The 25016-nt window shown below is 33.2% G+C and overlaps 2 protein-coding genes across 3 annotated transcripts; one reads left to right on the top strand and one right to left on the bottom strand.

The window, feature by feature from the left end:
* Window positions 1–105: 105 nt before the first annotated feature.
* On the top strand, window positions 106–12460 carry Rab9 (RAS oncogene family member Rab9). Its single transcript, XM_076132518.1, has 4 exons — window positions 106–578; window positions 3281–3481; window positions 6965–7107; window positions 8457–12460. The coding sequence occupies exons 1-4, from the start codon at window positions 369–371 to the stop codon at window positions 8587–8589; spliced, it is 687 nt and encodes a 228-aa protein (XP_075988633.1). The 5' UTR covers window positions 106–368; the 3' UTR covers window positions 8590–12460.
* A 1385-nt stretch (window positions 12461–13845) lies between these two features.
* LOC142984737 (retinol dehydrogenase 14-like) lies at window positions 13846–24884 on the bottom strand. Of its 2 annotated transcripts, XM_076132505.1 has the most exons (6): window positions 24790–24884; window positions 23103–23316; window positions 20933–21168; window positions 17001–17237; window positions 16446–16518; window positions 13846–14983 (listed from the first exon to the last, which is right to left on the bottom strand). In XM_076132505.1, coding segments are annotated over exons 1-6 (933 nt in total). In that variant the 5' UTR covers window positions 24792–24884; the 3' UTR covers window positions 13846–14812. The 2 variants fall into 2 exon arrangements, with proteins under 2 accessions (XP_075988620.1, XP_075988612.1); XM_076132497.1 differs by lacking the exon at window positions 24790–24884 and having other exon boundaries at window positions 23103–23723.
* Window positions 24885–25016: the final 132 nt, after the last annotated feature.

The raw sequence follows: 25016 nt of genomic DNA, 5'->3' as shown, positions 1-25016 counted from the left end.
AATATGAGAATTATTACTATATTAATATAGTTTCAGATACAAATCGACTAAGACTTTTAGTAACGACCGCACCGCACTGATTTAGTTGACATTTGATTAATAAATTCGTTGAAACAGCTGTGAGCGTTCGTCAACCAGAATTATTTACAAATAAAAATAATTTCCTGGTTGTTTTTTAAATATTTATTGAATTTTCTACTACAACTAAATCTTAAAACTGTTAGTTTGATAGAAAATTTTAAATTGCTTCGTGACTAATCGTTAGTGAAATGAGTCATTAATTAAACTGTGATTATTTTGCGCTCTTATTTAATCCTCAAGGCTGCAGTAATAAAAGAAACGTTTTACTGACTATGTGATTCGACATAATGGTGGAAGATAATGATCGCGGTTACGGCCGGACTTCTAATAAGAGTACGCTATTGAAGATCGTGATTTTAGGCGAGGGCGGAGTTGGGAAGTCATGTTTGATGAGTAGATTTATATCAAACCACTTCGATGATCACAGCTTTCATACCATTGGAGTCGAGTTCATGAACAAAACTATTGATGTGAACGGAAAACAGTATACTTTACAGGTAATTTGTTTTGTTATTCAACCATGCATTGTATGATCTAATTTTTTTTTCTTGGCTGAGCAGATTTTTCCGTAGTCTATCAAGGCCGTTTATTTTTTAAGAACGTAACAAAGTACTTACCTACTTTGTGTTCATTGCAACTATTTTCAATAAGTATTTCTTGTCAGTTTTGTTTTATGATTTAAGAATGTGCTGTCCTTTCAACTTAAAACTAAATATCTTGTTCAACATTCCAGTTTATTAAAATAACTAGTTTGCCTTGATCAAATATGCGCTTTCATCAATACTATTGCTTATATTACTACTATATTTGAGTGTTAAAAATTCCTATGAAACTCATATACAATATAATTGACCTCCAAATATATTATTTTGCCTCTCTACACTTTTATTGTAATATTACAAGTGTATCTTAGTAAATTTGTTGTTACATAGATTAATTAATCATTCATAGGAATAATTTAGGTAAAGATGTTAGGAATTTTTAAACATAATTTTACTCTGCTTCCCTCAGAATTGGAAAGTATGCTTCATTCTGACTAATAATATGACCTTATAAGGCTATCCCCATAATTACGGACACAGGACTACTTCGAGTACCAAAGTTTCTGTACCCACCTATTCATCCCTGTGATCTTCATCGATACAAAGAATGCAGATAACTCCACCAAATACCTAACCTATCTAGAAGGCCTATGAGGCTCTTAAAATCTCATCCATTCTTATTTATGAATTGTTCATGACTTGGTAAACTGCCATTGTATGTATTTCTTATAAACATTTACCTTAAATATGAAGTGCGCTTGTCATCTTCAAAACAAGGTTGTGTTATCTTTATAGAGGCAAGTCTGTTTGCATTGCGTTTAGTCACATGACTTCTTACATTTGGTGTGGTCCATCTTAAAAGCATTATGTATTAAGAATTATAATCATGCAACAAGGAAATATTTTAGTAATAAGTAATAGATGAGAGATAGAGGCATGATTTCATGTATGCATGAAATAGACAGGAACTTTCAAAGTTTTCACTCTTTGTTCAAGAGTTTATTGGTAATCTGGTTTAAAAGCGTATTTAATGTATTAGTGCTAAAGACAAGTTCCAAAATTTTATGCTAGGTATTATAGTGAATTCCACACATCAAATCAAATATTATAAGTTGGTAGTTTTCATATAAAAAGAGTAATATACTACATCCATCCTTTCATACAAAATGTTTGCAGAAGTAGGAATAAATAGTGAAGTAAAGTATCTATAGACTGTATTTAGGGATCCGGTTACCTTCGTAAATAAAAAATGTATTATAATTCTGTGCCTTTGTACAAAAATAAGCATTAATGTGGGTGAATTTCTAACACTTCTGACTACAATTTCCGGGACAGTAGACGTGATGTCGTAATAAAATAATTTGATTGCATTTTGCTGACACTGCAGTTACTTATTTATATGAAATGATGTGTCACGTACCAAATGACTTTGCGAAAGGTAATGTTACGCAAACGGAACAATAATAAACATGACAAAAACTTGAATATTCCGCTTTTTTACTTAAAAAATGTATCATGTAATCGTATTATGTAAATTTTATTTGTACCAGTCGACGACAATACTCATGACTACTAAGTTTTTAGGAATGCAAACTTCCTGAACAGTTTTTTAAACTTTACTTCTGTACTTTTATACTAGAGCAATGATAGCAGAGTGGTTTAAGTTGCACCTCCCTCGCAAGTGGTCGAGGGTTCGTACTGCGGCAACACACCAGTGACATTTCGAAGTTATGTGTGTATTAGAAATAATTGTCTATGTTTATCTGTTTTAACGGTGAAGGAAAACACCGTGATGCAACCTTGTATGCCTGAGGGTTCTTTAGAACAGTTCTTAAACAGCGTGGTGGACTAAAGGCCTAACCGCTGCCTCATTACGAGAGGAGACCCTTGCTCAGGAGTGGGACGGGATGAGTTATCTTTATTCTGTACAATCTGTACTTTTAAACCGGAATACATCTGATGGAAGATGCGTCGCGTGTTATCGATCGCGTTACGTTAAATCAGAGAAATACACATTCCATCAAAGGTGTTCTGGCCCTAAAAGGGAAGTAAAATATCTTAGAGACGCGAAAGGTTACGCAGTGAGGTAGATTTCAGAATAGAGGCCAGTAATTGACGCGCGATAAGCAAAACTTTTCGCTATTGGATACAAGTTTTGATCGTGACTTTTTAACCTTTAATATATACCTACCCACGTTCAATGTATAAAACCTTTGTGATTTTTCGTTGCTACACAGGTCAAAGACCCGATACTGCGCTATTTTTCCTTCCTCTTCCAAAAACATTCGTGATTATTCTACGTCATTGATTCACGATTAAATCTTCCTTGTTCCAGAGGAAATTTGATGAAATTTGTATTTTGAAACTAGCGGACTGTCCCGACTTCGTCCGGGTTTAGTACAATTTTATCCCGTTGATTCCATTCCATACAAACCTTGTCCCGGCAGTTAGAAACATATAAAAAAAAGGATTATCCAATTTAATGTTATTCAAAATTTATGCGCCTACATTATTTTCATTTATATAGATTTTATTAATACAAAAGCTAATTGTCCTTACGTTATCCTAGCTCCTATTTGATGGCCATCGTGTATAAGACTTAATTTTATAGATCGTTACTTTATTATTTTTTACTTAACGTAACTTTTTATTTCTAGGTATGGGACACAGCCGGCCAGGAGCGCTTCAAGTCGCTCCGGACGCCGTTCTACAGAGGTTCAGACATATGCATCTTGGCGTATGCCATCGACGACCGAAGCTCCTTCAACAATATCAAGATGTGGTTGAACGAGTTCTTACATTACGCGGGAGTGAAGAACGGCATCGATAGATACCCGTTCATGGTTGTTGGGAATAAGGTTAGTATTGTATTACTTAGATTTTACGATACAGGCTTAAAATATCAAGGCTATATTCAAAAATACGATTATGAATTTCTTGATGACCTCCGCTTGCGTACAAAGTTTCATTCCCCATTTCAGCCATTAGAGTAGAAAAAGACTAATTATGTTTGGCTTTTAATTATGTCCAGGCTAAATCTCATAAAAACTATTCTGTACTTTAGCCGTGAAAGCGTGCCGCATACTCTGTCTTAAGATTAAACACTTTCTGTGTTGAAAATGCATTTGGCCATTTCAACGAAACTGCCGCATAATAGCTTTCGGATGTGACCTATTTTAAGTTATATTTGACCCGAATCTAGTATGACGTGGGCTATTCTAGAAGCTAGCTAAATAAATTGTAACTGTTATATACTAACCCATTATTGTCCCACGCTGGGTATACGTCTCCTACTGGAATGAGCGAGGGTTTGGGTCCTGAGCTCATCGCTCACTTTATTGTAAATTAATTCAGTAAAATGCACAGCTAGCGTCGAGTAACTTCAGCTTGTTACTTCCTTCAGAAAAAAGTCTAGGATGTCTATCCTAGACTTTTTTAGAATCCTGAGTATACCTATGTCAATATAATCTACTAAAGTGTACCTTGGCAATCTGTGTCCTAACCGTTAGAATCCATTCAGAAGAATCAGTACCTAAAAGACTAACAAACATACAGTCGCCTTTACAAACTTTAGCTTTTACAAAAAACGTAGTAATTTAAAAGTAAACATGTACATACATTTGTACAATTCCTTCAAGCAATGTCGAGTTGTGGCCATTACGGAATTTACGCGTGTCATAAATAAAAACAGAATTAATTATCCATTACATTTGTTAAGGAAAAACCTTTGTTTGTCCTTAGTAAGTTTGATAGCATCTAGCTATGCCCAAGGACGGCAACATGAACACAAAGCTTCAGTTACACATCTATGCTAATATTATAAAGCTGAAGAGTTTGTTTGTTTGTTTGAAAGCGCTAATCTCAGGAACTACTAGTCCAATTTAAAAAATATAGGTTATATATCATCACGCTACGACCAATAGGAGCAGAGTACTGGTAAAAAAATGTAAAAAGAACGGAGAAAATAATGATCCATTCTCTATTATGTGACGCAAGCGAAGTTGCGCGGGTCAGCTAGTGTATAATACAAGCACAAAAGCATGCTACTATTGAACAATTGATACTTAGTAGTATGTGTCAAAACAAAACGTGCTCATAATGAGTTTGCTCAAAAATCGATAGTCGTGCGATTTTTAGGCACACTACATGCAACGCGGGGAAAAGTATGTAAACTTTTTTAGAACTGCCTTTGACTGATAAGATTCCCCGGAGTAAAGATTACTATGTGTTAATCCAGATTATAAGCTATCAGTGTACCAACATTTATTTAAATTCATTACATAGCTTTTTCGTGAAAGGGTAACGAACATATTGAAACGTACGTCCATCTAGCCACACTTACTAACTTTCACATTTATGGTATTAGTAGGATACGCATTAGAATAGAATACACAAAAGCAAAATCATGCCATTAAGCATGACGTGTAGATGTAGTATAATTCTTGTACTAATGTTATTTTGTAAGTTAGCTAAGGTCAGTTGTTATGGTTAACCAATTCTTGCGGTTGGCTCGGTCACGGACGATATTATCAACACTATTGCGGTCTTATAAGTTGTTCGGTCACTATAGTCCAACAACTAAGTAGCGAGCCTTGTATGCTAAGTGCGAAGATAAACAAAATTAGAAATAATATACATCCGAATCTTATGCAGTGAACGATTGCCACCTAAGCCCAGTTTTACGTACCTACTTTAGATAAATGGCTCTCTACTTATGTGTCGGACTATAATAGTAGTTGGAATTCAGTGTTATATTAAGACTACCCTATTCTTACAGTCAGTCAATTTTACTGGTTAGGTAGAGAAGTACAGACAATCCTGCACCTCAAAATTTTAAAAAAAACCTCAGCATCAGGGGTGAATTAAATTGTAACATTTTTATAGGGAATGACTTCCTGCGTGGCTGGTCTGCAAGTGGCCAAGTCTTTTTGTTAATTAGTTATAATAAACTTCGAACTTGCAAATTGGAAATCTAGTCTGATAACGAGATTTCGTACATCATTAATTAATTACAATTGATATGTTTACCTGTTTCGATAACGAATTATATAATCATTGAATTTATTGTATAATTCATTAAGCAGGTTTGTGTAATATTCGTTATTTAGTTATTATTACTCATATATTCGTGTTTAAATGCACATCATCAAACCGCAATACAACTTGTTATGTGTAACTGCTGTTTGATTACATAATGTGTGATTTAATTAAATTGTAGCTTATTGTTATGGCTATTGATGATTGCTTTCGTCTTTATAACATTACTAGTCATTTGAGTAAATCCTTAATATGAGATTTGGCATCCAAATATATTTTAAAATGCCTATTTTTGGTCCCAACTCTTCAATTTTTTTAAGCATGCGGATCAGCTGCGCGAGCCTTATATTAAACGTATTGATATTTCCTACAAGATGGAGAAGTTTTTAAGTCCTTATAAACAACTAGCTTCTTCCCACGACTTTGTCCTCGTTAATAGATTTCCCGTTGTAGAGAGTCCTTTCTAGGTTATAAACTTACCCTCTTATTCATAAAAATATATGAAGTTATGAAAGGCTTATAAAGTGTTTTGTTTCTTTCACTCCTTAGCGAAATGAAAGAGAGAAAACATGTTATAGTAGCGTTATAACTAAAATAGGTTTATAGTATGTTTATGAATAAGAGTGTAGCAATTTTTATGAAAATCTGTGCAGTAGTTTTTGCATAAAAGAGAAATATACACCCGTCCTTACAAACTTAGCAGTAGGATACTGCTTGATTCCTCATCGTCATGCACCAATGAAGTCTCAGTTTGTCCAATGGTTAGCATGCGTAACTAAACTTCCCAACCACAAACTTATTTCTGCCGACTAACAATCCATACTAATATTATAAATGCGAGAGTAACTCTGTCTGTATGTCTGTCTGTTACTCAATCACGCCTAAACTACTGAACCAATTTGCATGAAATTTGGTATGGAGATATTTTAATACCCGAGAAAGGACATAGGCTACTTTTTTCCCCGGGATAATGACGCATTCCCATGGGAAAATTAAGGTGGCGGACGAAGTCGCGGGTAAAAGCTAGTTATTAATATTATATTTAACAACGCACATCCGAAACTACTGAGCGTAGAAACTTGAACTTTGGTATGAAGATTACTTAGGAAGTGTAGAGGAGCACTAAGAGAGGATATTTAAAAATCCCCCCCGGACGTTAAAATGGGGAAAAGACTTATATGAAACATCAACAATTGTGAATACGGGAAAAGTTCTCGCAGGTGAAATCGCGGTCGGCCGTTAGTTCAGTTTATAAAATTTTCCTTTTAGAATCCTTTTTTCACTGTTTTTATTCTTCTCTACAGTCAGATGTATCATCAAAAGACCGGGAAGTGTCGTACGATCAGCTGAAGCAGTGGTGCGACGACAATAAGATAGCGACCTACATCGAGACCTCCGCGAAGAACGACAATAACGTCGTTGAAGCATTCTCTATGGCGGTTCAGAGGTAAATTGTTTGTTTTCACTTGAAGCTAATTTTCTTCTGTATCAATCATAAAGCAATGATAACCTCCGTGGCGCAGTGGTTAAGGTAGTCGCCACGCCACTACCATTCCAGGAGGTCGTGGGCTCGACTCCCACACGGAGCATATATTTGTGCAATCCACAAATTGTTGTTTCGGGCTTGGTTGGACTTTGTGTCCGTTGTGTGTACGTTTGTGAAAGTCCCCGCAACAGGTGAGCAATTCATAATCGGGGGGTGGTCTTTTTAAATAAAAAATATCGTTATTGGAAAAACGCGGGAAAATATTTCCGAAATAAGAAGTATTAAGATCATAAGGCTCTACTCCCTTTTCGAGCTAGTGGTAGATTCAGTAATTGCAACGACTATCATAAGTGTCAATATTTGACCTTAATTAATAAATGATTTGATTTTGATTTATACTATGTGTTTTTTTAAAGATCAAGAACAAAACCATTTTGGCGAGATTAAGTAACAAACAACGCTCTTTTTAGGAACATTATACTCTAAATTATCCTGTACTTAGATTTAAGATCATTTGGCATAATATTGAGCTTGAGGTTCCATGAAGAGATTGATCTTGGTGTTCCCGATTGCTAGAAGTCATCACTAGATTTGTTTCTCACTGGTTGCGACAGATTTCTGTTTCGACTGTAAACAACAGAATCAAAAGTATTTTTTCTACTTACAATATTCAATCAGGTTTCTTTAAATAAAAAATGTGTCTAAATATAGGAACCTACTCTCGTCTAAAAACTACTTATTATCATAAATATTAAAAAGTACGCCATGAAAATGATTAGCATTCCTAAAGGCCTATTTCTTTTATGTTTGTCAAGTCTTTGTGTTGTTTGAATAGGCTTAGATTAAAGTCTATGCGTCATAGTTTGTTTGTTCGGGTTTATCATACTTGGACGCAGGGAATTATTATATTATAGGCTTACTATGTAGTTATAAATATATGACTTAGAACTTTGTGAGGCTCAGGCACGTTTTTCTTTTTAATAATGTACTTTTTATGTGAGATAAGTGCTTTAGTTCGTGTGATAATTACTAAGTGAAAGACCATTGTAATAAAAAATTACGGTGTTTTTTAATAAAAGTAAGAAAAAATAGAAACACAACGATGTCTTTATGTTGCGTTATCCATTTCTAAAGACACCATTTAGAATACCATTCAAACATACATAAAATAATGCCATAGGGGTAGGCCGAGACCAATGAACGCTACTTAGGACGATACCTTATAAACTTCCTTTGCTTCATTCACATCCATACATATTTTGGAAAATTCTGAATAAGTTATTTTAACGAGGTCCATCATTTTTTTCCAGATGGGTGGAATTAGAGCAAAGAGCAGAGAAAGAGCTCGGCATGCTTCATCACCCCGACACGGTGACCCTGCACGGCTCCACCACCACATCCAGCATCCGACAGACTTGCTGCTCGAGGTTCAGCGAAGTATGAACTAATGGACTACACACTGGTGTAGACTAACAAGGAGGTATGTTGATCTGGCAAGGGTTTAAAAAGAATCTGGATATAAATAATAATATGATTATTTTAACGTACGCATAAATATAGAAGTTCGGCGTACCCTTATAAACTGTCAACTGTCGAGTAGCTATCAATAAATTTTGTATGAAAAAGTGATCAGCGCCCCTGGCGTATTCCGCTAGAACTAATTTTCAAAGTAAATAAACTGTCAATACGAAACCAATTGATGTTAACGAGAGTAGGAAATCGCGCTCCTGAAATATTATTTGTCGTCACATCAATAAATAATATACTGTTATAGGTATATTAAAATGTATACGAATTCGTAATGGTGGGACTATACCTGGTCGTTTGTGTTAACGTCAACGTGAAATATTATGGTTCTCCTCTCCATGGAAATAAATGAAACTAAAGATACACAAACTCAAGTAACCAACGGGAATCTCACCTTCATACATTGTGATTTTGCGACGGAGAAAAGTTCTACATAATAAGTAGTCCGGAATCCTCTTATTTATCGTAGAAAAATATTGAATTTACGATTTCCCTTTCGACCTTGTCCAGTTCAGAATGCCTCTTTTAAAAATCTATTCTAAAATAATACTGAAAGTCAAAGTTTTTCAAAGTTTCGTGATAATTATTATAAAAAACTGGGAAATAAGTATTAGAAAGTAAAATTAAATATTGATTTTTTGAAAATTCTATTATAAAAAGCACCATTTTGGCGTAGTTTAGTTTGCACGGATTTTTTTAGATAAATTTTAATGTAGTTAAAATATTTGAATAAAATTTCCTTTTTTTGCTACTTACACGATATTGTATTAGACTTAATTTTACAACTTTATTGGCTAAAGCAGACGAGAATTGTTCCAAAAATTGCAATTTGGTTGTGGTAACTATAATATTCTGAATTAAGATATTCTAAAGACTAGCTACTGGAAGTCAAAACGTTATGTACTAATATAGTATAGTACCAGTTAACTTTAAGTGTCTGAATATAGCAGCAAACCGATCCAAGACAAATACGAACAAGAGACATCGGAGGAGTCAGTGAGATGGAACGGAAAGACACTGTTGTTGTTACGTCTCCATCACCCGCACTCTACTCCCATATAACTTGTTTTAATTTTATACCTTCCTTGTAACACCTTTCTGCTATATTCAGAGACACAAAGTTAAGTGGTGCATACTACATTTAACGTTATAAAATGTTAGCTAGTCTCAAACCTTACTGGCTAAACATTCCAATAGGTTTAAGTCTTCTAAACAGTTATTAAGGAGGACGTTAACATCACTTAACTTAATATATTGCACGACTCATTGTTACGATTGATGAATAAATGGTAAAATATACGTTTTAGATATATTTATTTTATATGCAGGCATATAGATATGTATTTTTGACCGACAACTTAGTTGAAAGCCTCGGTATACATGTACGATTTGATTTACTAGCGGCCGCCCGCGACTATGTCTGTGGTCTTAAAATTTACCGTTTGTATTAAAACCAGTTTTTCCTTATTAGTATAGAAAATTCTGTGTCAATCCAAAGCATACTAGCTAGTATTGAACAAGCCACTGACCTCTGCAAGAGTTTGTGGCCACTGATGTTCTAAATCCTGAATTTTGTATACTTCCGGCCGTGAACCTTGCATACAAGGTTCTTTCTTTACTAAGTTGTTGGAGCATATTATTAATTCCTTGGCTGTTGTCATACTTTTACATTTAGGGAAAAATCATGCCAGAAAAATGTCGTAGAAAACTTATTCGTGTGATTTGTCTCTAAACTGAACATGCCAAAGATCCATTAGTATAATTTATTCATTAAAAACAAGCTTGTATTTTAATAGATTTTATAAAAAATCGGCCTATACTTTGTATATAGTGATATATTGTATCTATTTCATAAACAAAATGAAATTTATTTTATAGATTATTGGCAGTTCTTACTGCAGGATTACTCCCGAAAGTATCGAGTCGAAAATCAAATTCGATTTGTTCGAACAAATGTGAAATCGTAGTTTTTTTTCAAACTAGCGCATGATTGCCCGCTGGTTTAAAGTGCAACTAATAGGATTGTTTGATGTAGATTATTTTTATTTTAAACTAGTGTTTGATCACGCGCTGGTCTGGAATTTAAAACTACGATTTGACATTTGTTCGAACAAATTGTATTTGATTTTAGCCTCTATACTATTATATCGGGAGTAAACCTGCTGCAATGTCATTATCAAAGGCATCTTATCACGGAATCTATAAGATTAATTACATTTTGCTGATAACTAATCGACGTAGTTGCCGTCCCTCATAGTGTTGTATAAAAATACCTATATTTATTGTTTTATATTTACAAATGTACGCTAATTTTGTGCTACGTTTTAGAGGTTGTAAAAAACTGCAACTGTTCTGTAATCTATGTAATTGTGTTTTTTGTACTTATTTACGCGATTTTTGTAGTTTATTTAGCTTTTTATGACTATTTTTAATGAGAATTGTTTAATTTTAAACATCACATTTTTTACGAAATACTTTGAAATACACTTAACTTACTTCCTTGGCGCTCGATACATTTTAAAACTAAAAATAATGACTTATTTATAAAATATGTACCATTGGGCACATTCTTTGCATATCCAAGTTCATCCAAACAGAGTAAAAAATAAATATATTATTTACTCTTACACGAAGCTAAAATATATTTTTGCAACGTTTTAAATGCACCGTTAAAATAATATATACTTAAGTATGACATTTTATGTACAGAAGAGTTTTGTGAAATGTATTTATATATATTTTTGTGAACATATTAATGGTTGTGTCATGCGGATTGTGTTATTCAAATATTGTATATTTTAACAATTTTGCTATCCTTGTGGGTTTTATAGCTCGTTCATATGTCAAAAAATCTTTGAATATGGCTATACCAATACTTTGCAAATAAGATTGTTTCCACGACTTTCTAGCTTCCCAAGGAGGTTGACTATTTTAATTGTAATATAAAATAAATAAAGTATTGGTACTAAGCTCTTTGACATACTTTTTTTTATGAAATGGTTGTTAAATAACTTGAATTGTGTACTTTGATTTCATAGCTTATTATCCCAATATTTAGCAAAATCTACAATCGTATTTAACTATTTATATTAGAAGTAAACGAGTAGATATAATGCTGATTCTCACTAAGTGCCTAGCTTATGGTTACCATAATGTTAAACGGTAAAACTTATTTTAAATTACGTTACTAAATGTTGTCTCGACAGAAAAAATCTTGTAAAATAAGTCAGTTTTATTTAAGCTGACCTGAAACGTAATTTTCTACTACAATCGACTATCGACAATCGGCTAGCTATCCACAATTTTTCCACAGATCAGCGCCCCTAGCGGATGATTTATGAACTAATTCATATTACATCTTAAATGTCAAACTCTCGATACTCGATTGTAAAAAAATCAAGTCTCGATTCTCGATAATATTGATTGTAAAAAATCGGACTACTGTTAATCTCATTTTTGAAAATATGGCACCTTTTTGAATTATTAGAATGTTTGTTGAATTGTTGGTAGATTAGGCACATGTTCCTTGTTGCCGTCTTAAAGTCTACCTCAACATGTTGAAAATAAGGCTTGTAGTCTTAAATATACAGTTTAAAGAACTCTCGTACATATTACTTCCTTTTTCTTGTCCAAACAGTAATTTTATACAGGAGTTCATCGCTATTGATTGAATAGAATTTTTGTAACACATAGAAGTGATGCGAGCCTTATCCTTCTGACACGAAATGTAAAAAATGCTTCATGATTTATAATCATGGTACCTAATAAAGGATTTGAAAATAATAAAGTGGTTTATTATTTATTTCTAAACTTACTTACATTGCCCACACTAATTTGATTCTTCTTGGAACAGTAGAGGCGCAGTTTATTCACTTATTTATCAATCGATTTCGATGGTTGAATCGCAATGCTTTTTTACATAAGTTATGCACCGAACCGCTACCATGGTTTACCTTCTTCAATGTATGGGTAGGGCTAGAGGTATATTGCGTAATTATTATTAATTTTAGAATTATTAACAATTAATTTTATTAACAAATTTCCACAGCCTATATATAATCAACTCTAGTAAAGTTCGTGGCTCACGAGTCATATTATTATATTCGAATCAATAAAAACAAATGAGAAAGAAGGTTACTACAATAAAGCCTTATTTATTTTCCTAGCGCCTCTGCTTTTGGACGCACGCGCAAGCACCTTTGCCGCACCGTTTGATGTACTTTGATCTTTCCCGCCAGTACCCCGTGAACCTGCGGCCTTGACACACTTACCGGTATATGCCGCGCGCGAAATTTAAATTAAACCTTACGCGAAAAGAACGCTTATTTATGGTATTTGTTTTAGTTTTCTAGTGTAAATAAATAGTAGTAGTTACTGTTTTGTGTAATAATTACATTTCAATAATAAGTCAAATTTACCTACCGCCAAAGTGATAATAGGTAGTGATCGAGTGTTTGTGTTGTTTTGCCGGTGCCTAAGTGCGAGAGATTTGTTATTAGCATGGTTGCGCGCTAATTATTTAGAACTCTGTATCCGTCGAGATGGTGATCAAATTATACACGTTAAAATTTAGCATGTTATATTACTTTTCCAAGAAAAGCGCTCGAAGTGATTAGTGATGATTTAAGTATCAAACTCGTAAGTAGGTAGGTAATGTATTCGCCACACGAAATGTCAGTGTCGTCAGTCGTCACAGGATCGAGACATGCTGGCGCCAAACTCGCCAGCCTTGCTACGTTGCCGCTCCAGCTCCAGAGTATACGTAGGTAAGTAATCATTTGTATTCATGGCGGGATGATACGTATGAATTAATGTTTGTACAGACTGATACTGTTTTGATTACGTTATTTTATTATTTAGTATGAGTAACATTTAATTGTTAATAGCCAATTACGTTATTTTTCTATTTGCCACATGATTAAGGACCTCTAGCCCTACCCATAAGTTGAAGTAAAAAAGTCATGGTAGCGGCTCGTTGTATACAACAAAGCAAAATACTTATGCCCGGTTTCTGAGACACATTTTGAGTTTACCTATTCAAACTGTCATGTTTATGTTAGCTTAAACACTATTGAATAGATAAGCTACCGCTAAATATAGGTACCTAGGAAACTGAGGGTTAATTTTATGGATTAAGTGGGGCCAGCTGGTTTAAAAGAATAACACAACATATAAAACCCATTTCAAAATTTAATAAATAATATACAAACATCCAGTTCGGGCATAAACCTATAGGAAACAAGTGACGACTAAATCCAGGCATTTGTATGGGCATCTCGAGATTACAAACACTAAGAATATTATGCTTTTAATACCAACAACCTCTATACTAAACTATTTACATGAAAACTGCAACCAACAATATATAAAAGTAATATTATGATTATAAAAGGAACAAACTGTCTTTGATATACATTTCTTAGGAATAGTCAAAGTTTCAAACATACGAAATTACTTATTGAATGCGTACATATTATAATTACATTTAGACGGCTTTCTGGCGAATTTATACGTTAATACGCTACTCACTGCTAAATGCCGAGATATAAGACATAAAAGAGAAAAATGTCTGTGTCTCGCATTGATCATTGTAGCAGGTTCAAGAATGTTTGAAAATTTGACTGTTACAAATGATTTTACATATTGTGACTATTAGAGGTATACAAACTTATATAAAGTAACAAGTACAGATTAAACAGAGCTTTGGCTACTCACACCTGCATCTAATATATTGTGGTTATAAACAAATTCATTCTTTATAAATAAACATGAAATGGGTATATCTTTGGAGTGTTCATATTGAGGCTATCAGCGCAAAAGTGGCGTTTTTTTAGTTTCAAATTACATATTGGACAGAAAAAAAATTCTAAACTTACTTGCAATGCTACCTATTCACAATTGTTGAAGCTAGTTTTCTTTAGGCTTCAATAATTTGTACTTTTGTAGTAAAAAGTTAGCATAATGAAAATTTTACAATAAGACTCATTTTGGCTAACATTGAAAAAAGAAATAAAAATTATACAGTTCAGTACAGGCCGCTTTTGCGTTAACAGTTTGAATTAGATGCAGGTATTCTACTAGCTATCCATCATCATCGGCACTACAGCCTATTCGAGTGGTGTACGCACACTCCTGGAGCTCATAGCGGCTTCCTCGCCTTCACGAGCTCTTCGCTCACCTCCCACAGCTTGGTCTCGACGTCCTTGTCGAAGGAATGCTTCGACATGTACTCCTCGCAATTGCGGTAGAACTTGCCGGATTTACCCTCGATGCTGTGGTCTGATGCGCAGAATACTACCGTTTCGGAGCCCTAGAAATAAAAAAAGTATTATTGTATTGTTTTGACGTTAATGTCCCTCTGTCTTCCTATTAGATGCGTTTGAGTACGGATTAGTCACATGGCAAGCAGGATAGATTAAATTTTAAACTATCTTTGAGTGTAGAAGACGATATTTTTAATAGCCAATTTGAGCATAAGGGATGATAAATTATAAGGCAAAATGTTTATGAATAGTGTTTTAAAGTAATTTATAACGACGTCTTATGTTGTTTATTCCCAATCATCAATTGACATTTAATAGAAAAGCTAACGTGAAACAAAAGGCTCACTTTACTAAATTGTATCTTTTAATTTGTTAGCTTTTTGCTTACGCCATGAAAAAAAGAATTATGTATGTATTTATCTTGAACCTGAGCAATAAAATCTGAAGATCGAAAATAAAGAACACGCGTAGTAATAATCTATACTAATATTATAAAGCTGAAGAGTTTGTTTGTTTGCTTGAACGCGCTAATCTCGGGAACTACCGGTCCGATTTGGAAAATTCTTTCAGTGTTAGATAGTCCATTTATCGAGGAAGGCTATAGGCTATATATCACCCCGCTACGACCAATAGGAGCAGAGTAGCAATAAAAAATGCAACAAAAACGGTGAAAATCTTGACCCATTCTCTCTTATGTGACGCAAGCGAAGTTGCGCGGGTCAGCTAGTCAAGAATATGCATAGGAAATAGTAGTTATGATATCATACAGATGATTTTACTTTTTTCCAGTAGCTACTCAAGATAATTAAGATTAACCTACATCCTTCAAACTTGGAGTGACTGATAACATTTGATTAATCTATCACAGATTAGACAGAGGTCGTGTTACACAATAGATATCAGAACAATTAACTTAAGAACTAATTAAAAATAAACTACGTTGCATGAGTATTTAAATAAATGTTTGAAAATAAATGGATTAAGGCGAATATGGATTACTTTTTAGTCGATGTTTCGTCAGATTTTGACCTTGTTCAGTGCGTATTTAGCAGAGATTATTTAGGTTAGGTTTAATTGGCATTATTTCCTTATATCTGTTTAAAACTTCTTGTTATATTCGAAGATTTCAGTTTAGGTGTATCGAAAATCGAAATACATCTCCTTTTTGTTGTTTTTAATGATAGCCCTATGTAAAACGGGACGAAGCTTTTGCTATGTACAAGACGCTACTTAAATCCGACCTTCTATTGGAGTAGAAGAAAAATTTTAAAATATACCGATCTGCACTCGGACCATAGATATTATCAAGGGAAGTAGAGCATAATATCAAATATTCGTATGAAATAATAAAAATAATAAACAATAATATTAAACATAAATGTAACTAACGGCCTCATTAAATAACTGTGTAAACTCCAATTTTAACGCTCATTAAATTATCATACAATGAAACAAAAATTATACAAATTGCGTCACGGAGTTTATAATATAATCTATGGGTTCACTGACCTGCTTTGCCGTTTTCATGAAGAACAACATCACTGGTGCCATGAAAACGTAGTGGTACCATTTTATTGAATATCTGAAAATGTAAAGTGACATTTTAATTTATGTTATAGATAGTAATTTGTGTGGGGTATTATCGTGACAGTGAAAGAAATATTGCCTCGATAATGTATGTAGTTCATTATAATTAATGGGGAAATAATATAATTAATTACGTGAAATAAATAAATTAGAGAAAGTTTTCATTAGGTAAATAACAAAAGCAAAAATAACCCAACGATAACCACAATTGGTCGTCAAGGTTTTAACATCCACACGAAATAAATATTTGTGGTGAACATATTTCAAAGGAAATATTATATGTCTCATTGTACTTTGTCCTCGTATAAACCTTGTAAAATCCTCCGTTTTTCATTTAATTAAAATTTGTTTTCTAGACTTTAATAATACCTACAGACAGGGATTTTTCTTGGATACTCAGGAACTACCCCACAGAAATAGTTTTAACAGAATTTCACGTAATAAGTTTCAACAAGTCTTAGTCAAAAAGTTACATACCTAAACAGATTAGTAGCGCAGAATCCTGGGCAGCAAACGTTCACATCAACGCCCGTATTCCTCAGTTTGGACGCCAGTGCCCTTGCGAAGTACACATTCATCAGCTTGGAGTTGCAATAGCCAGGGTTATGACGCCCAGTGCCGTTCTTCTTCGCCAGTTCAATATCCTTCCTTATGTTCAGGTCGTCAAAGTCGATTTTACCGCGCTCGTGCAGTGTGGAGGATAGCACCACTATTCTGTAATGTTAAACGTGTGTGGTGAATATTAATTGGTTTGAAACAATTATTCAGTGGGCTAATGTATGTAAGGTTTGTTGTGTAAGTCGCATTATATAGGGACTAGTTAGTATGACTGCTTTATGAAATACTTTAGTGGAAATTTATAGTTCTATCTGGGGACGTGGAAAATACGACTTAGGAAAACTAGGCTTATCACCCTTTCACAGGCTTTAAGCAAGCTGTTAGCTGATAGTTAATATTTGAAGAATTTCCTCATAGTGAATTACTACTTTTAAAATTCAGATTAAATTGAACAAACGCAAAATAGCAAATGTAAGTTACTTATAACGAATTTTGTAAGAGGCGTTAACGAGTTTCGTTTCTTCGATATCAACCTTCAATAACAACAAAAAATTGTCACTTTATATAAAATTTATTAAAATTTTAAATGTTATGTTAATTAAAACGTCGAGTTAAGTACATATTGAGCCTTTCACACATATTTAACTTACTTACACATACGTTACTATCTGCTTACACTTAATCAATCAAAACGAAAGCAAGCCAACTTCATAACAAATCCTGTTTTCAAATAGGTTCTACGAATAGTTTATATTCAAACAAGTTTCAGTAAAAGTTCGTTGACTGTACTGGCCATTCACAAACATGCATGAATGTTTTATAAATAGAAATAGAGTGCATGTGAGGAAACTGGTTCAGGTCACTGGCGTTACCTGTTGCGCGAGTTGTTAATGAATGATAACCATGTACTGCTGAAAGGTCGACTGTTGTACGTAGTAAATTTTTGGAGGTTTATTTAGAGGGATTCTTAAATAGAAAAATGTGTGGAGGTATGACTACTGTTTTGGCGAGATATATGAGAATAAATTAAACGATTGGTCGATAGATATTGTAGGGTATGAATTGACTACTGTTTTGGCGAAATAAGTGGAAATAAATATAACGATTGGTCGATAGATATTGTAGAGTATGGATCAGCGATGTGTAATGCAATAGCTAGAAAAGTAGGAAAATACGGGAAGAAGAGGGTCGAAAGAACGAATGAGTAGATTTTACGTTAAAGTTATGTATTTCAAATTATGATTAAGCTATTAAAAATATTGTTTAGCTGTCTTAGTAATATCTAGGTAGGTAATAGAATTAAGGTTTATTCAAACATTTAGCTAACAACCTGCGTCGCGAACTGCACTGTAATTGTCAATTAGCATTAATTTTCATATGGTCGTGAAAATGCAGTAAGTATGAGGTCATGCTCGATATTAGCCTTGTATATAGCTTATAACTTATTTAGTTATTTATTATTGGGATTAAAGGTCGCTAATCGTATAATCACAGTTTATAATCGCGTACTCATGCTACAGTGCTGCCCTCTAGGTAAGAACTACAGGGCTTCATTACGTTATAGTAAAAGATTAAGGCCTAGTGCTATGAATAAGTGGCGGATAACCCAGCTAATAGATAACGGACCGCAAAAGTATGAAACAACTGTCTAAATTCCATTTAATATGCAAGCGATACTTAGTCAAAAATGCCTTATTTATCAGCATTTAAAGCATCTTAGAGAATGTCTTTTAACATGCTTTTGCAATTATTTTTTTCCATGATAAATATGAAAATATTCAAATAATAAAGGGTTTAAGATATCCATCAGCCGTGCCTTGTGTTTTCCAAAATAGATATCTATTTGTCATCGTCTAAAAAAATTGAGATTAGATTCACGATTAGTTGAATTAATTATATTATATTTAAAATTCCTATTGTTTTAAATAAACGACGCATATTTATTTCGGTTCACATAATAATAAATCGTGTCTAGGATTTGCGTCAGCGATATTTATCAGTTCTATTTAGTTTTGGCATCATTCCTAGTAGGTATGGCCATAAACAGATGTAAATAAGTCAGAGGAAATCGATCTTGGGATTTATTGCAATCGTAGAAACATAACTGGGTGAGTTATTTCTAGTCAATGAACTACGATATACGGTTGCTGTTGAACTATTTTCTTTATATTATGTTACTTTAGTTATCATTCCTGTTTGTTTGTTTGTCGTATGGTTAGTGGTCAACCTAGTGTCAAAGTTGTTCAAGCCGCCTGAAAGACCTTTGACATGGCTTAACGACTCTTATCTTAGTAGACAACAGCCGAGACCGACTTTTTACGTGCCCTCCGAAGCACGGAGACGCCCAGCTTAAATACCACTATGCGGTCACCCATCTATGGAATGACCGGACCAACGATTGCTTAACCCACAGATCGATTACCGACCGGTGAGCGCAACTGGCTATGGGCGCCTCAAATTCCTATCTAAAATCTAAATATCATTCCTGGCTATCATAAATTGTAAGTCATCGCTAATATCTATAATCGGCTTGCAACGTCATTAAGTATGGAATTATAATTACTAATACCTTTGTATTGCTTATTTGCGTAAATCTGTTTGCTAAAAAGATCCGCAGCAATACAATTGAGCCGAAACCACTTGGTGCGATCATTGCATAGATGGGTAACCGCATATTTGAACTGGGCGTCTACGTGCTTCAGAGGGCACGTATTAAGATAACAGGCGTTAAACCACGTCAAAGGCCTTCGGGCGGCTTGAACAACTTTGACACTAGGTTGACCACTAACCATACGACAAGAAGAAAAAGAAATAGGACTACCTATGTCTTTTGAAGAAATAAATAGTAAGAAGCGAAGCGAAGTTATTCAAACTATGCACTAATATCAAACTATAGATAATAATATAGTTTTAATTACACTTTGTACTTAGGCACTTGAGATTACTTATCACTTATCACTGTAATACTTCAGTAATACAATTAATTAATGAGTAATAATGATTTTTGTATTTGAAGGTCATCAACATGCTCCATATTTTACGAACACTTTCGCCAAGTAATCATGATTTTAGTTAATATTTTATTTTATGATCCAGTGATGTCATTTAATTTAATCTATACTAATCTTTTAAAGCTGAAGAGATCTGAGTTTGTTTGTTTGTTTGAAAGGACCTAATCTCAGGAACTACTGGTGCGAATTGAAAAGTCTGCTACTGCTGGATAGCCTATTTATTAAGAAATGCTATAGGCTATATAATGTTGTATAGAATTCCTTCCATATCCACGCTACGACCAATGGGAGCGAAGCACCAGTTAAAAATGTTTAAAAAAATAATGGCCTATTTGCTCTTTTGTGACGCAAGCGAAGCAGCACGAGTCAGCCAGGTACTTATAAATACTGAAGATTTGCATGAATTTCTGAATTCTACTATCAAAGAGGGCTTAAGATTGACGATCCTGACTAATGTTTGATACTCGTACAATTGCGTAGTTATAAAATTTCTGTAGTTTTTACAACTAATGTTCGTGTTAGGGTATTCTGTGTCGTTGACACACAATTTTTTTTCCATTGCAATTTATTTTCGTCTGAAATGTAGGTTGAAAAATTCGTGGAATTTTTATCTAATATTTTCCAAGTTAAATGTAATTTATGAAGACGTCGTTTCCGTTCGTGGTGTTTTGTATTTTTTATTTAAATTCGTTCAGTTTGGTAACAAAGAGTAATTAAACTGGCACTTCTAATTAATATTTAAGGAGTTTCATCATTCAAATAAGCATGAGAAACTGCGAAAACCTCTTTAATAAAGCAACAAACAAGTGCTAAATGTGATAATTATGTTTTTAAACTGACCTGCTTGGTGTAGCCTTCTTCAAATGCTCCAGTAAGAGGTTTGTGAGGTAGAAGTGACCCAAATGATTCACTCCAAAGTGTAATTCAAAGCCTTCCTTGGTTTTCTCGTCTCTGTTTAATGGCACCACTACACCGGCATTGTTAATGAGCACATCAATCTTATTGAAAGCTGCCTTTATTACTTCAACGAAATTTTCAATTGATTCAAATGATGATAGATCTAGCTGCATAGGAATCTGAAAAAGATAATTTATTATTTAATGATGTCAGATTGCAGTTAGGTATATTTAATATATTAATTTTTACGTCATATTTACTTAAAATAAAAGGATTTTGTGTTGTTTTAATAGTATTAGCTATGTTCTTTACTATTTCCTTTAAATTTTAACTATAGAATCTATGTCACGCCTCATTAATGATGTACCAAATATCTAAGGAGAAAAAATTTCAAAAAAAAATTGTTTAAAAATATTAAGGAAAAAGTGGTTAATAGGTAGGTATAACACAGAAGGCCTACATATTACATTGAAGACAAGTTTCTACACAAATAAGTACTTTGAATGTTTGGAATAATCATAATACCTAATTTGTATTGTTTGACTGTTGACATCTACTTCTACGAATCTATATTTATTTATAAAAGAAAATGTGTTAAGTTATATTTTATTTATAACTCAAGAAAGGCTGAACCTATTTGGCTGAAAATTGGTAGAGAATTTAAATTAACTATTAGAAAAATAAAATTAATTATTAGAAAAATTACCTTAGGACCATGAGACATGCATAGTTATACATAGACTTTTTATTTCTAAAATAAAAAATAAATAAGATATTCAAGAATGCTCAACGAATTCAACATATTGGTTTTGTAAAATTGTCTCTAAGACACGGGAAAGTACTGCCTAGTCCTAAAAGAAAAGTTGTGATTATGCATATGTATGTATTATTCTTCATAAAACAAGTACACTCAGGACTTCGAGATAACATGTCACAAACAGACTTCAATTCTTATCTCTTTGATGTTTTTGACAAATACAAATCTCTGAGCATTCTGAAGATAAAGTCACACTATTATAGCATTAAAATATTTCAGTATTTTCCCACTTAAATACAAGTAATGGATAGACTATCTATCAGATATTATCTTTAGAAAAAAACATATGTTAATTCCTTAATACCATAAGATATACCTGTATGTACCCACTAATAATATATTGCACAAGGTATAGTATGATCGGTGTAATATCAATACTGTAATATACTTTTATTTGTCTTTATTTAGGAATTATTTAATTGTAGTAGTCAACTTGGGTAATTTTGAATCATTTGGGTAACATTGAATGTGGGAATTTGAACTAGTTTCGATTATTTTTTCCTATGAAACCGACACAATTGATAAATGTTTGCAAAAGCATGCAAAAGCAAAATGAATAATAATCGAAACTAGTTCAAATTCCCACATTTAATGTAATCCAAATGATTCAAAGTTACCCAAGTTGACTGTATTACTAGTATTTTCAGTATCACATATTACTTATTTTTAATAGAAAAGTTATGGAAGTGAATAAAGCAGGGGAAGTTTGTAAGAATTGTATCAAGTCATGTTATTTGGTCTCTTCCTACCCCTGTTGAAAAACATCATTTTGTGTACATATTATTACGTATGTATGAGAATGTATTAAAAATTTCCAAATCTAGTAATATAATGTCCCCATTGAGTGAGACAGTTGAAGAAAAATCTTACAGTTTTATCATAAAATGAAGTTAATGAATTAAATAAAAATGAAGTGTTTGAGATAATTTCTGTTTAATAACTAACTTATATAATAATAAGCGGTTGAGATAACAGATAACCTGTTGATGTTCTTTCAAATTTAAACAAAACTTAGATTATAATATAGGATTTATTACAATTTGAGAGAACATAATATTTTAAAATTTATTTTTCAAAGTCACTAATTAAATTAATAAGACAATAACTGTATGCAGTAGTAGGAGAATAAAATTATATTCATCACCACAATCTACGACTCCTATAAATAAAACATGCAACAAAGTTTCATGATTTATTTATGCTCACTATTTTTATTTTGAAATAGTCAGGAAGAATATTTAATTTAAAATAATCTAATTAGAGTTAAGTATAATTTTTATTACTAAGTGAACTCACCATTTCACCACCATTAGGCTGTTGTTTGCGGATGTCAGCGATAGCTGCCTTTGCCTTGTTGATGTCTCTGCACGCGAAGATCACGCGACCCTTCCTTCGCACCAAAGCCTTGGCTGTTTCCAGCCCTATTCCACTGTTCGCACCAGTTATGAGGAACGTCTTCCCCCTCAAACATGTGTTGCTCACACATTTCGCCCAAGCCCTCGACCTCCACCTACGAATCAACCCTATCGCAACTAAAACTGAAATCGGCACCGCCGCGTACATAACACTTGACGACACCATATTTAATTAAATATTTCAATAAAAAAAATATCACTATAATTTATACTAATAATCTAATTGATTAAAACACCTTTTATTGCGTTTTATTCGAAGAAAACGAAGTACAAAACCGTGCTACCCATTCGCACCCGTGTATCGCCAGAACAGATGTCATAATAATGTCACTCGGTCAAAGGTCAAAGACTCGTCGCTAGAGATGAGGCACAACACTTATAACAATCATAAATAACGAATCACGAAAGCAGTCATATTCAGGGATTCTTAAAGCATGGAATCAATGTAATAAATTTTATAGTAAACGCTGGCAAGAGCCGACTGAACCGTAACGCCTTGCGCAGCAAAGCGAACTAAAGTAAATTATCGACGTCTCGACTATTTATCGTAAATTATTGGCAGCTCGTGTCGTACTAAATTTGTTTATTTGATAACAAGATTTTCTCTATGTTCATAAACTAATACAGGTACCTACTTAATTTTTATTATGAAGCTAGTTGATAAAATAGCTTATGTATAAATCAATTTGGTACTTTAATAATAAACATGACCTTTTTAAGTTCATGTTTTAATTTAATGTAATATAAAAATATTATAGTTTAAATTTGTAGGCTTGAATTAAAGCGAAGTGAATTAATAGGTAAACAAAATAGCTGTTACGTGACATAACGACTATTAAGTTTTTATAGCTATGCGATAGTACACCTCTAATTCACGTTCGGAAACTGTAATGATTACAAGTAAAATATTGGTGCCATTCTCGGCCTTAACGATGACTTGAAAAAATGAATGATGCAACTATTAAATTTTTAGTGGAATAATACAGAACTATCGTATTCATAAAATGATATTTATTATCTGATAATAAAGTAAGACAACATATTTGTAATAAAATTAGGATTATTCAAAACTTGTAAAATAACTTGTAACTGTCGAGAATGACATTTGCGCCAAGCTTCACTGCATTAAAACTTGGCGGTAAAATTAGAACTTTGTATTTTTTGGTGCGGATGGTTCGTGGAATGGTTGTTGCACACAATGCAGTGTTACGTCTATTTTCGTTGTTTAACGAAGCTAATAATAAATATCAGGGTTATCAGTTTACGTAAGTTTTCATGCAAATACGTATGTTTTTAATTTTTCGTACATGTCATTGGACAATGACGTAGAAAGCTATTTCTTTTCAGCCAATGGTCTAAAATAACGTATTATTAAAATTATTGTTCTTTATTTATATGAGTGTTGTGTATGTCACTGTTTATTATTGACTAGATTACGTGAGCATCTTGGGTACTTTTTATTTTCATCTTTGTAAAATTACGGAATCGTGAGTAAAACGCTTGAGTGTATGCGATATTATTTTGTCAAACAAGCACTCGTTTCAAAATAGGAAATGTGCACAACTTACATAATTCACACGCTTGTAATTTCCGGTAGTAGGTTTGTCAGAAAATCTTGAATTTTATGCGGTGCTGTTACGTAATAGAGGTCCCAAACTCACAATAATATTGCCATGTCCAATCTAGCAATATTAAAAAATCTAGAGATACATTTAAATCTCGTTGTAACATGCAGCATATTTCGATGAATTTCTGATTATGATCAGTAAAATGTAAATTTTTCAATCATATTTGA

Source organism: Anticarsia gemmatalis, chromosome 2 (genome assembly GCF_050436995.1).
Source record: "Anticarsia gemmatalis isolate Benzon Research Colony breed Stoneville strain chromosome 2, ilAntGemm2 primary, whole genome shotgun sequence".
NCBI lineage: Eukaryota > Metazoa > Arthropoda > Insecta > Lepidoptera > Erebidae > Anticarsia > Anticarsia gemmatalis.
The sequence above is the reverse complement of the archived record's forward strand: the minus strand, read 5'-3'. Positions and strand labels throughout refer to the sequence as shown.

Coding starts and splice junctions, on each gene's coding strand:
- Rab9 (XM_076132518.1), top strand. CDS start 369: ATGGTGGAAGATAATGATCGCGGTTACGGCCGGACTTCTAATAAGAGT. Junction 579..3,280: donor GAAAACAGTATACTTTACAG/GTAATTTGTTTT, acceptor TTTTATTTCTAG/GTATGGGACACAGCCGGCCA. Junction 3,482..6,964: donor TCATGGTTGTTGGGAATAAG/GTTAGTATTGTA, acceptor TCTTCTCTACAG/TCAGATGTATCATCAAAAGA.
- LOC142984737 (XM_076132497.1), bottom strand. CDS start 23,387: ATGGTGTCGTCAAGTGTTATGTACGCGGCGGTGCCGATTTCAGTTTTA. Junction 17,238..20,932: donor AAGAAGGCTACACCAAGCAG/GTCAGTTTAAAA, acceptor TTAACATTACAG/AATAGTGGTGCTATCCTCCA. Junction 14,984..16,445: donor TCATGAAAACGGCAAAGCAG/GTCAGTGAACCC, acceptor TTTTATTTCTAG/GGCTCCGAAACGGTAGTATT.